At 39.9% G+C, this 13,833-nt stretch overlaps 1 protein-coding gene across 4 annotated transcripts in view; it reads right to left on the reverse strand.

The window, feature by feature from the left end:
* The window catches only part of LOC113219526 (stAR-related lipid transfer protein 9), a 158,823-nt gene that overhangs the window by 64,292 nt on the left and 80,698 nt on the right, over positions 1-13,833 (reverse strand). For all 4 annotated transcript variants that reach the window (XM_026447878.1, XM_026447877.1, XM_026447875.1 and 1 more), the window contains 2 exons: positions 6,702-6,771; positions 5,189-5,261 (listed from right to left, as the gene is read on the reverse strand). In XM_026447878.1, coding sequence (XP_026303663.1) covers positions 5,189-5,261; positions 6,702-6,771 — 143 coding nt within the window. The remainder of the gene's footprint in view (positions 1-5,188; positions 5,262-6,701; positions 6,772-13,833) is intronic.

A 13,833-nucleotide genomic window follows, 5' to 3' on the forward strand; every position in this document is an offset into this window, starting at 1 on the left:
AGTCTATTTTGGACTCTATTCTGTTCCCGTAATCTATTTATCTTAACACTACCACCACACTATCTTGGTTACTTTAGCTTTAGGAAGCATAGGGTTTATCTCAGATAATGCTCCATGTGCACTTGAAAATATGTGTATTCTGTGATGTTGAATGAAGTGTTCTGAAAATGTCAGTTAGGTCACATAGTTTGATAATGTTGCTCAAATCTTCTATTTCCTCACTGATTTGTTTGGTTATCTACCTACTACTGGAAATTAGGTACTAAAATATCCAACCATTGTTGAACTGTCTATTTTAATCTTTCAATTCCATCAGTTTTTTCACGTATTTTGAGGTTTGGTTGTTCAGAGTGCCTAGATTTATAAATGTTATATTTCTTCAATGTACTGACTGACCCTTTGTCATTATGAAACATTCCTGTCTCTAGTATTTGTCTTAAAACCACCTTTTTTTTTTTAAGACGGAATCTCGCTCTTGTCGCCCAGGCTGGAGTGTGATGGTGCAATCTCAGCTCACTGCAACTTCGGCCTTCTGGATTCAAGTGATTCTCCTGCCTCAGCCTTCCAAGTAGCTGGGACCACATGCTTGGCTAATTTTTTTTTTTTTTGTATTTTTAGTAGAGACGGGGTTTCACTATGTTGGCCAGGCTGGTCTCAAACTCCTGACCTCAGGCGATCCATCCACCTCAGCTTCCCAAAGTGCTGGGATTACAGGCTTCAGCCACCGTGCCCAGCCTTAAAACCTATTTTTTTTGCCCGACATTAAAATACCACTCCAGTTCTCTTATGCTTTACTTTTTAAAAATTTTCAATAGGTTTTGGAGGAAGAGATGGTGTCTGGTTACATGAGTAAATTATTCAGTGGTGATTTCTGAGATTTTGGTGCACCCATCACTCAGTGTACCTTGTACCCAAGGTGTAGTCTTTTATCCCTTACCCCCCGTTCCCACAAGTCCCCAAAGTCCATTCTTATCATTCTTATGCCGTTGTGTCCTTATGCCTACGTGTCCTTACGCTTTTGTATCATTCTATGCCTTTGTGTCCTTATAGCTTAGCTCCCACTTATGAGTGAGAAGATATGTTTGGTTTTCCATTCCTGAAGTACTTAACTTAGAATAATGGTCTCCAATTCCATCCAGGTTGCTGCAAATGCCATTATTTCATGCCTTCTTATGGCTGAGTAGCATTCCACAGTATACATATACCACATTTTCTTTATCCACTCATTGACTGATGGACATTTGGGCTGGTTCTATATTTTTGCAAATGTGAATTGTGCTGCTAAAACATGCATGTGCAAGTATCTTTTTCATATAACGACTTCTTTTCCTCTGGGTAAATCCACTTGTAGTTCTTTAAGGAATCTCCACACAGTTTCCTATAACGGTGGTACTAGTTTATATTCCCAACAACAGTGTAAAAGCATTCCCTTTTCGCCATATCCATGCCAACATCTTTTTTTTTTTTTTTTTTTTTGAGACGGCTGGAGTGCAGTGGCGTGATCTTGTCTCACTGCAACCTCTGCCTCCCAGGTTCAAGCAATTCTCTGGCCTCAGCCTCATGAGTAGCTGGGACTACAGGAGCGTGACACCACACACAGCTAATTTTTGTATTTTTAGTAGATACAGCATTTCACCACGTTGGCCAGGCTGGTCTCGAACGCCTGACCTCAGGTGATCCACCTGGCTCAGCCTCCCAAAGTGCTGGGTTTACAGGCGTGAGCCACCGACCCAACCTCTTCTTTGATTTTTTGATTATGGCCATTCTTGCAGGAGTAAGGTGGTATTGCATTGTGGTTTTGATTTGCATTTCCCTGATAATCAGTGATGTTGAGCATTTTTCTTCCCTATGTTTGTTGCCATTTGTGTATCTTCTTTTGAGAACTGTTTATTCATGTCCTTAGCCCACTTTTTGATGGGACTGTTTTTTTCTTGCTGATTTGAGTTCCTTGTAGATTCTGGATATTAGTCCTTTGTAGGATGCATAGATTGCAAAGATTTTCTCCCATTCTGTGGGCTGTTTACTCTGATTACTTCTTTTGCTGTGCAGAAAATTTTTGTTTTATTTAAGTCCCATCTATTTATCTTTGTTTTTGTTGCATCTGCTTTTGGATTCTTGCTCATGAAGTATTTGCCTAAGCCAACGTCTAGAAGGATTTTTCCAATGTTATCTTCTAGAAGTTTTATGGTTTTAGGTCTTATATTTAAGTCTTTGATCCATCTTGAGTTGATTTTTGTATAATGTGAGAGATGAGGATCGTGTCATTCCCCTACATGTGGCTTGCCAATTATCCCAGCAACATTTGTTGAATAGGGTGTCCTTTCCCCACTTCACATTTTTGTTTGCTTTGTCGAAGATTAGTTGACTGTAAGTATTTGGCTTTATTTCTGCATTTTCTATTCTGTTCCATTGGTCTATATGCCTGTTTTTGTCCCAGTACCATGCTGTTTTGCTAACTATTGGCCTTCTAGTATACTTTGAAGTTGGGTAATGTAATGCATCCAGATTTGGTTTTGTTGTCGTTTTTGAGACAAAGTCTCACTCTGTTGCCCAGGCTGGAGTGCAGTGGTGTAATCTCGGCTCACTGCAACCTCTGCCTCCCAGGTTCAATAGATTCTCCTGCCTCAGCCACCCGAGTAGCTGGGATTACAGGTGCCCACCATCACGCCCAGCTAATTTTTTCTATTTTTAGTAGAGGCGGGTTTCACCATGTTGGCCAGGCTGGTCTCAAACTCCTGACCTCAAGTGATCCACCTGCCTTGGCCTCCCAAAGTGCTGGAATTACAGGCATGAGCCACTGTGCCTGGCCCAGATTTGTTCTTTTTGCTTAATCTTGCTTTGACTATGTGGGCTCTTTTTTGGTTCCATATGAATTTTAGGACTGTCTTTTCTAGTTCTGTGAAGAACAATGGTGGTATTTTGATGGGAATTGCATTGAATTTGTAGACTGCTTTAGGCAGTATGGGCATTTTCACAATACTGATTCTATCCATCCATGAGCATAGATATGTTTCCATTTGTTTGTGTCATCAATGATTTCTTTCAGCAATGTTTTGTAGTTCTCCTTGTAGAGGTCTGTCACCTCCTCGGTTAAGTATATTCCTAAGTTTTTTTTTTTTTTTGCAGCTATTGTAAAAAAACGTTGAGTTCTTGATTTCTCAGCTTGCTTGCTGTTGGTATACAGCAGGGCTACTGATTTATGTGCATTAATTTTGTATCTTGAAACTTCACTGAATTCATTTACCAGTTCCAGGAGCTCTTTGGATAAATCTTTAGAGTTTTCTAGACATACAATCATGTTGTCAGCAAATAGCAACAGTTTGACTTCCTCTTTACTGGTCTGGATGCCCTTTATTTCTTTCTCTTGTCTCATTACTCTGGCTAGGACTTACGGTTACTATTTTTATGGTATATCTTTTCCCATCCTTTTACTTTCAACCTGTGTCTGTGGTTCTAAGGTGTGTTTCTTATAGACAGCATATAGTTGGGTCTTGCTTTTATGCAATTTGCAAATTTGTACCTTAGGCAATTCACACTTAATGCATTTAATAATTATTGATGTGCTCAGAACCATCCATGTCTGATTTTTCTTTTTTCTATGTCTCATATCTCCTTTGTTCCTGCTCTTCCTCCACTGCCTTTAACTGTTAAGTATTTTTATTAATATGTACCATTTTAACTTCTGTTGGGTTTTTTTGCCCAGAGGTGGCAGAAGAAATGCTGATTTTTAAAATTATGTTTTTGAGCTATTTTCTTAGTAGTTGCTCTCCAGATTACTATACATACCTTTATGATCTACTGCAAAGTAATACTAACTTAATTCCTGTAAAATATAGAAACTCAAATATATATTTCACTTCCCTTGTGCTGTTATTTTCATATATTACAATGTACAAAAATGCATTGTTATAATTGTGGTTTTACGTAATCTTATTTTATTGACGTTAGAAGAAGAAATGAGAAAGAATGTAGGTTTTTTTATATTTACTCACACATTTACCATTCCCAGATATTTCATTATCTCCTATAGATTTAAGATACTTTCTAATATCACTTTCTTTCAGCCTAGAAGATTTCATTTAGTTTTCTTGTCAGGTAAGTCTGCTGCCAATAAATTCTACCTTTCCCCCCCCCCCCCAATCTGAGAATGTTCTTATTGACAGTTTTTTACATTCTCTCAGCACCCTGCCTTCTAGGGTTCAATGCTTCTGATGAGAAGTCAGCCATTCATCATGTAATTGTTCTCCTGTATGAGTCACTTTTCTCTAGCTGTTTTTAAGATTTTCTCTTTGTCTTTCAACAGTTTAAATATGATGTGTCTAGGTGTGGATCTCTTTGTGTTTATTTTACTTGGAGTCCTTTGAGCTTCTTAGATCTCTAAAATGATTTTCACAAATTTAGGAAGTTTTTGGTCATTGTTTTATTTTGGGTGTGGTGCTCCTCACTTTGTTACATTCCTTTAATCTATTTTCAGACCACAGAAAGGATTTTGTCCAGCTTTATAGTTGCTTTCTGGGGATATGACTTGACCTCCTCATTCCATCATAATGGAAGTGAATCTTCTAATATTTCATTTTAATGCTTATTTTTTTAACCTTTTGTTTTAAATGTCCACACTGATCACACAAATTGAAAGTGTTGTAAAATGTTAAAAACAAACACAAGCAGAAGATATTTTGATTAGTCTTTATAAAATGCTTCTACCCATTCTGGGTGTACAGCTTAATGGATTGTGTGTAAATCTGGTTTATAATATTAGGTTCTATCAGTGGACCTATACATGTGAAAAGAAGAAAAGGAAAAGAAATAGGACTGGGGGCAGTGGCTCACATCTGTAATTCTAGCACTTAGGCAGGCCGAGTCAGGTGGATAATTTGAGGTCAGGAGTTTGAGATCAGTCTGGCCAACATGGTGAAATCCCATCTTTACTAAAAATACAAAAAAAAAATTAGCTGGGCGTGATGGCGCGTGCCTATAATCCCAGCTACTCAGGAGGCTGAGGCAGGAGAATCACTTGAGCCTGGGAGGCAGAGGTTGTGGTGAGCCAAGATGACACCACTGCACTCCAGTCTGGGCAACAGAGTGAGACCCTGTATCAAAAACAAACAGAAATAGGAAGGAAGACAAGAAAGTGGTTTAAAGGCACAAGGAGAGGAAGAAATCTCACCAAACATAAGGGGTTACCAACCTGCGTGTAGTGGATAGTGAAAATGGCGTGGGATCTGCTGCTGGCCTCATGAACATGGGTGGCTGCTGTGATTCTGTGTATACAAGGAAAAACTGTTAGGACGAGGATTGTTCACACATGGTGGATTCTTAAGAATCTATAGGGAATACAAAAAATGTTAGTGCTGAGGTTCACAGATAAGAATCACATTTAGTTCAGTTTCATAAAGAGGAATAGTCCAAAGAGGGCAGAAGCAGCACGTTAGGTGCTATCTGAGAATAAAAAGGAGTGCAGCTTCATACTAAACTACACTGAAACTTTTTTTTTAAGCAATAGAAGCAAAAATTCGAGTGTCAAGAGAAATGAAGACTAGAACGTCATCAACCTGGAAGAACAGGCCCAAGATAGACCCATTTTATTTTATTTTATTCTTTTACTTTATTTTATTTTATTCTTAGATCCATTTTAATATGAAAAGTGGATGTAGAGAGCTTGCTGAGAAGGTACCTCAAAGAGAAGGTAAGTTTTGAATTAATATTCTGTGTTTAATCAAATTCTATTAATCAAATATTAATTCTACAGTGTCAGAAAGATCTTGGAAATGAGATCTCAAATCACATCAATATCATGCTTAAGCCAGGTAGAATTCATATCTCCCTTAGAAATCCATTACAGTGTTAACATTCAAAGTCAGGAGAGGTTTTCCCTTATCTAAGAGCATCTCACTGTGTTCTGTTCTCAGAGGATCTGGAGAATTGAAGAAAAGGGTCAAAATCTAGAGGCTAGTCTCATGATTCAAGTCTGACACTGAAAAATCACGGAGCTCAGGGTATCCTGAAGACTAGAAGCAAGTGTCTCCAGGAGAGTTCCATGAAGCTCAGGAGAATGTTAAATATAAATTTCTTCCTTTATGTTCAATTAACTTGGTCCTGATATTAACAGGATAAATAGAAGGCTCTATAGACTTTTTTATCCCAGGGAAAAAAACCCTTTTTAGGGACATTTACTAGTAATATTCTAGGTATTTCATAGTAATTTACAACACGACACGTTATTACAATTTACAATAGCTTTTAGGGGAATCTACAGCACCTGGTTATTCATAGCAGATTCAAAACAGTCTTTTGGGGGGCTACCTTATAAGTATGCAAAACTAGAAAAAAAATGGTTTTCTGCAACTTTTACACTATATTCGTCCTTATATCTATCAAACCTAAGGAGAGGACAATGCAGGTAAGAATCTTTTCTTCCAAATTTAGAAGCTCTAAACAAAGTAAAGTAACTTCCTTGGGCTTACTGCCTAATATTACTATGTCCAGAACAGATTCCAGCTTCATTACTAGTGAGAAGAGACTAAATCTTAGTCACCACCCCTTAACCTGGGAACACTACTGTTCTGGGAAGAGCCTCCTGGTTGGGAACACCTCTACACAGAGACAATTTTAAGTGTCATTATACACTCCCCAAAGGGAAATGGGAACACAGGATAGGAGTGTGAGGATAAAAGAATGATAGAAACAAACAAACCTGTTACCTGTTTGCAATTCCCTCCTCCAAGAGTCGGATTACTTGCTTGTAATTGGTAACTACATGTTGAGATAAACCTATTGGATTTGTGAAACAGGAAAAAGAAATTAAATGAAATTTTTGGTAAAGTTTAACCTTTTCTTGTAAGTCTTTAACTTTATCATTCCTTTTTCATATTATTTAATAGACAAAAATGAGGGAATCTGGCCAAATTCATTCAGATAATAAATTAAATCAAGAAATATTTATTGGAAACTTCTTGTCAGGTATATGATAGGCTCTAGGAATATAGGTCTCTGCTCTCACAGAGATTATGGTCTATAATTCATATAGATCATATGCTAACAACAACTATAATTCCTTACAATTCTGCTATATAGGTTATAAGAACTGTTCTCATATATTACCTTATTTGGCCCTCACAAAGTCCCTGAGGTAGGCCAGTGTTGTTTTCCCCACAAGATGGCAGACTCGGTTTGGCATACAAAATACACAGTACACTTGTCTCTGCCCTCCCACAGTTTACAATCATGGTAAGTTACACTACACAAGACAATATGGCCAAGCGCCACAGAAGTTGGAAAGATGATACATGAGGAGATCAGAGGTGTTGTCAGGGCAGGCTCTATAGAAGAAGTGAGACTTAAATTTAGCCACTATAGAATGGGGAGGCTTTAGGTAAGTGAAGAGGAGCCTATGGGTATGAAAGTAAATCTTCATGGCTGGTTACTAACCAAGTCCCAAAGGCCTTCCCAACTGTTCTAGAGAATCCCTGTATTAGAGATTCAAAAACAAAGTAACTTCATGGGCTTATTACTAAATACAATTACACCGAAAATAACAAAGTAACATAAATGAAACCAACAAAAATAATAGTCAATAGAAAGCAATCCAAGAAAGACCCAGATACCAAAGCTACCAGGTCAATTTAAAAGTAACTCTGAAGGCTGGGTGCTGTGACTCATGGCTGTGGTCCTAGCACTTTGGGAGGCTGAGGCAGGCAGACCTGAGGTCAGGAGTTTGAGTCCAGCCTGGACAACATGGAGAAACACTGTCTCTGCTAAAAATGCAAAATTAGCTGGGCGTGGTGGTGCAGGCCTGTAATCCCAGCTACTTGGGAGGCTGAGGCAGGAGAATCCCTTGAACCTGGGAGGCGAAGGTTACGGAGAGTGGAGATCACGCCATTGCACTCCAGCCTGGGTAACAAGAGTGAAATTCTGTCTCAAAATAAAAAAAGTTGGGGGGGGGGGGGGCAGCGGGGCAGGCTTGGTGGCTCACGCCTGTAATCACAGCACTTTGGGAGCCCAAGGCAGGTAGATCATGAGGTCAGGAGTTCCAAGACCAGCCTGGCCAAGATGGTGAAACCCCACCTCTACCAAAAAACCAAAAAATTAGCCGGATGTGGTGGCAGGAGCCTATAGTCCCAGCTACTCAGGAGCCTGGGGCAGGAGAATCACTTGGACCCAGGAGGCAGAGGCTGCAGTGAGCTGAGATTTCACCATTGCACTCCAGCCTGGACAATAAGAGCAAAACTTCATTTCAAAAAAAAAAAGTAACTCTGCTTACTATTTTCAAGGAGGTGAAAGACAAGATTGTAAACTTGGAAACTAAAATGAAATAATAAAATGGATATCTGAGAAATAATACTGTAAGTGAAAATAAAAACTCAATATAAAGGTTAATAGCAGGTTAGATATAGCTGAAGAAAGAATGAGTGAGCAAGAAGACAGATCAGAAGCATACTCAAAATTTAGCAGAGAGACAAAAGATTAAAAATATGGAGGCAGCCGGGTGCAGTGGCTCACGCCTGTAATCCCAACACTTTGGGAGGCTGAGGTGGGCAGATCACAAGGTCAGGAGTTCAAGGCCAGCCTGACCAACATGGTAAAACCCATCTCTAATGAAAATACAAAAATCAGCTGGGGGTGGTGGCACGTGATGTAATCCCAGCTACTCAGGAGACCGAGGCAGGTGAATCACTTGAACCCGGGAGGTGGAGGTTGCAATGAGACGAGATCAAGCCATTGCACTCCAGCCTGGGTGACAGAGCAAGAGTCCATCTCAAAAAAAAAAAAAAAAAAATGGAGGCTAGGTGTGGTAGTGCACACCTATAATCTCAGCTACTTGAGAGGCTGAGGCAGGAGGGTCCCTTGAGCCCAGGAGTCCAAAACCAGTCTGGGCAACATTAGCAAGACTCCATGTCTAATTAATTAATTAAATATAGAAGAAACGGTAAGACTCACAGAGTATACAGAGAATAGGCCTAACATGCCTGTAATTAGAGTCCCAAGAGAAGAATGGGGTAGAAGGAATATTATAAGCAGTAATGGTAGTGGAGGGAAGAGGGGGAAAAAAAGGAAAGGTAATGGCTAAGAACTTTCTAAAACTGATAAAAAAAGATACAAAAGCACGATTCAAAAATCCCAGCATGATTTCTTAAAATCCTGCATCTACCCCTAAGTAGATCATAATAAACTGTTCAATGACTAAAGGAAAAATATTGAAAAAATTAGACTAAGAGAAGACTTCTCAGCAAAAACAGTGGAAACAGAAGACAATGGTATAATTTTTAACGACTAAAAGAAAATAGCCATTAATTAAAAATTCTATACTCAGTGAACTTTACCTTCAAGAATAAGAAAAGCAGTCCAGGCGTTGCGGCTCATGCCTGTAATCCCAGCACTTTGGGAGGCCGAGGCCGGTGGATTACTTTAGGTCAGGAGTTCAAGATCAGCCTGGCCAACATGGGAAAACCCTGTCTCTACTAAAAGTACAAAAATTAGCTGGGTGTGGTAGCAGGCGCCTGTAATCCCAGCTACTCGGGAAGCTGACGCAGCAAAATTGCTCGAACCCAGGAGGTGGAGGTTGCAGTGAGCCGAGATCACGCCACTGCACTCCAACCTGGGTGACAGAGCAAGACTCCATCTCAAACAAACAAACAAGTCAAAATAGAACTTTTCAATAGCAGATCTACACTAGAGGGAAAATGAGATTATTCTTGAAGTAGAAGGAACTCGGAGATAAAAGGTAGGATATTCTTTAAAAATTAAGAGCCATAAAAATGGCATTTAAGTCAAGAAGGGACAAACTGAGTTCAAGTCTTATAAGGTTTATTGTCTGGGAAGAAGCAGAACAACCAGTAAATATTAGACTTTGATAAGTCAATGGTCTGTGTTGTAATCTCTGGAGTGACCACCAGAATAGTAAGACAATGTGTAAATAATAAGCTAGTGGAGAAGAAATATGGAATGATTTTTTAAAGTTATCAAACCAAAAGACAAAGTAAAGAAAAAGGAACATAAAATAGGAAAGGTAAAGAGAAAACACAAAATAACAGATTTAAACCTAAATAAAATTAGTGATTACATTAAATATAAGCAGACCACAATATCAAATTAAAAGACCAAAATTGTGATGAAACAAAGTTAAAACAAAGCAAAAGGAAAATTTTTTTAAATAAAAAACACATCTGAAATATATAAAGAAAACTGAAAGTAAAAAAGAAAAGAAGATAAAAATACAAACACTAACCCAAAGAAAGCTAGCTTAATTAATGCCTGACAAAGTAGACTTTAAAGTAAAAGCATTACTAGAGATAAAGAAAAATCCTTCACAATGAAAAAAGGGTTCAATGAACCAGGAAGTTTTAACAATTCTAATTTCGTATGCATGTAATAATAAAGCCTCAAAATATGTAAAACAAAAATTGGCAGAATTAAAAGGAGAAAAAGGCATCCATACTCATAGCAGGAAAGTTTAACTTGCCTTTCTTAGTATCTGTTAAAACAAGTGGAAAAATAAGCTGGGCGCGGTGGCTCAAGCCTGTAATCCCAGCACTTTGGGAGGTCGAGACGGGCAGATCACGAGGTCAGGAGATCGAGACCATCCTGGCTAACACTGTGAAACCCCGTCTCTACTAAAAAATGCAAAAAACTAGCTGGGCGAGGTGGCGGGCGCCTGTAGTCCCAGCTACTTGGGAGGCTGAGGCAGGAGAATGGTGTAAACCCGGGAGGCGGAGCTTGCAGTGAGCTGAGATCCGGCCACTGCACCCCAGCCTGGGCCACAGAGCGAGACTCTGTCTCAAAAAAAAAAAAAAAAAAAAAAAAAAAGTGGAAAAATAGAATCAATAGGGGCACAGAAGATTTGAACAAGTATCAAACCTGATAAATAGTAATATATAAACACCATGCCCAACAATTGTATAATATACATGCTCTTCAAGCACACATGGAAAATTTACAAAAACTGGCCAATGTGCTAGGCTACAAATCAAACCGTGCTATATATATTTCAAACTTTTTCATTATTATTATTCCTATTATCTGTTATGATGATCTGTGATCAGTAATCTTTGATGTTACTATAATAATTGTGTTGGTACACCAAGAACCTTGCCCGTATAGAAAAGCGAACTTAACTGATAAATGTATATGTTCTGACTGTTCCACCAAGCAACCTTTCCCCTACCTTTCTCGCTCTACTCAGGCCTCCCTATTCCCTGAGACACAACAATACTGAAATTAGGCCAATTAATAACCCTACAATGGCCTTTAAGTGTCCAAGTGAAAGAAAGAGTCTCTCATTTTAAATCAAAAGCTAGAAACGCTCAAGTTTAGCAAGGAAGGTGTGTTGAAAGCCAAGAAAGGCTGAAAGCTAGGCCTCTTGTGCCCAACAGTTGGCCAGGCTGTGAACGCAAAGGAAAAGTTCTTGAAGGAAATTAAAAGTGCTACTCCTTGAACACATGAATGATAAGAAAACAAAACAGTCTTCTTGATGATATGAAGAAAGTTTTTACAGTATGGCTAGAAGATCAAACCATCACAACATTCTCCTAAGCCAGAGACTAATCCAGAGCAAAGCCCTGATTTCCTTCAATGCTATGAAGGCTGAGAGAAGTGAGGAAGCTGCAGAAGAAAAGTTGGAGCTGGCAGAGGTTGGTTCAAGAGGTTTAAGGAAATAAGCTTCTCAGTAACATGGAAGTGCAAGGTGAAGCAACCAAGTGCTGACAGAGAAGCTGTAACGAGTTATCCAAAAGATACAGCTAAAGCTAAGATAACAAAGGTAGCTACCCTAAACAACAGAATTTCAATGTAGACAAATCAGGCTTCCACTGGAAAAAGGTGTCATCTAGGATTTTCAGAGCTAGAAAGAAGCGGCTAATGTCTGGTTTCAAAGCTTCAAAAGACAGGCTGATTCTCCTGTTAGGGGCTAAGGTAGCTGGTGACTTTATTTTATTATTATGATTACTATTATTTGAGATGGAGTTTCACTCTTGTTCACCAGGCTGGAGTGCGGTGGCACAATCTTGGCTCACTGCAACCTCTGCTTCCCAGGTTCAAGTGATTCTCCTGCCTTAGCCTCCCGAGTAGCTGGAATTACAGGTGCACGCCACCACGTCTGGCTAATTTTGGCATTCTTAGTAGATATGGGAATTTCACCATGTTGGCCAGGCTAGTCTCGAACTCCTGATCTCAGGTGATCCACCCAGCTCAACCTCCCAAAGTGCTGGCATTACAGGCATGAGCCACCACGCTCAGCCGCTGGTGATTTTAAATTGAAGCCATTATCACTCTGAAAATCCTAAGGCCAGGCTGGGCATGGTGGCTTACAGCTGTAATCCCAGAACTTCGGAAGGCCAAGGCAGGTGGATCTCCTGAGCCCACGAGTTCAAGACCAGCCTGGGCAACATGGTGAAACCCTGTCTCCACAAAATACACAAAAAATTAGCCAGCTATGGTAGCGCATGGGTGGGAAAATGAATCACATGAGCCTGGGAAGTTGAGGCTGCAGTGAGCTGTGATCACGCCACTGCACTCCAGATGGGGTGATAGAGCAAGACCCTCCCTCTCTCAAAAAAAAAAAATCCTAGGGCCCTTAAGATTCATGCTAAATCTACTCTGCCTGTGCCCTAGAAATGGAACCATAAAGCCTGGATGACAGCACATCTGCTTACAGTAAGCTCACTGTTGAGAACTACTGCTCAGAAAAAAAGATTATTTTCAAAATATTACTGCTCGTTGACAGTGTTCCTGGTCACCCAAGGGCTCTCTTGGAGACGTACAAGAAGGCTAATGTTGTTTCATGCTTGCTAACGTAACATCTGTTCTACGGCCCATGGACCAAGGAGTTCTTTCGACTTTGATAATTTAAGAATTTCTTTTTTTTTTGAGACGGAGTCTCACTCTGTCGCCCAGGCTGGAGTGTAGTGGCCGGATCTCAGCTCACCGCAAGCTCCGCCTCCCGGGTTCCCGCCCTTCTCCTGCCTCAGCCTCCCAAGTAGCTGGGACTACAGGCGCCCGCCACCTCGCCCAGCTAGTTTTTTGTATTTTTTAGTAGAGACGGGGTTTCACAGTGTTAGCCAGGATGGTCTCGATCTCCTGACCTCGTGATCCGCCTGTCTCGGCCTCCCAAAGTGCTGGGATTACAGGCTTGAGCCACCGCGCCCGGCCAAGAAATACATTTCATAAACCTATAGCTGCCATAGTGATTCCTCTGATGGATCTGGGCAAAGTCTACTGGAAACTTTCTGGAAATAATTCACCATTCTAGATGGCATTAAGGACATTCATGACTCATGAGAGGAGCTCAAAATATCAACATTGAGGTGCTTGGAAGAAGTTGGTTCCAACCCTCATGAATGACTTTAAGGGGTTCAAGACTTTGGTGGAGGAAGTAATTCCAGAGTGGTGGAACTATCAAGAGAAGCAGAACGAGAAGAGGAGCCTGAAGATGTGACTGAATTGCCAATCTCAGGATCAAATGTGAATGCAGGATGGGTTGCTTCCTATGGATGAGCAGAGAAAGTGGTTTCTTGAGATGGAAGCTACTCCTGGTGAAGATGCTGTGAATATTGTTGAAATGACAAAAAAAAAAAAAGAAACAGAATATTACATAAACTCAGTTGATAAAGAAGTGTCAGGATTTGAGAGGACTGACTCCAACTCTGAAATAAGTTCTACTGTGAGTAAAATGCTATCAAACAGCATTTTACACTACAGAAAAAGTTTTCATGAAAGGAAGAGTCAATTATGTAACAAACTCCATAAGTTGTTTTAAGAAATTGCCACAGCCATGCAAACCTTGAGCAATCAGTATCCTGATCAGTCAGCAGCCATCATCACTAAGGAAAAATCCTGCAC

Source organism: Piliocolobus tephrosceles, unplaced genomic scaffold, assembly GCF_002776525.5.
Source record: "Piliocolobus tephrosceles isolate RC106 unplaced genomic scaffold, ASM277652v3 unscaffolded_108, whole genome shotgun sequence".
In the NCBI taxonomy this organism is placed as follows: Eukaryota; Metazoa; Chordata; class Mammalia; order Primates; family Cercopithecidae; genus Piliocolobus; species Piliocolobus tephrosceles.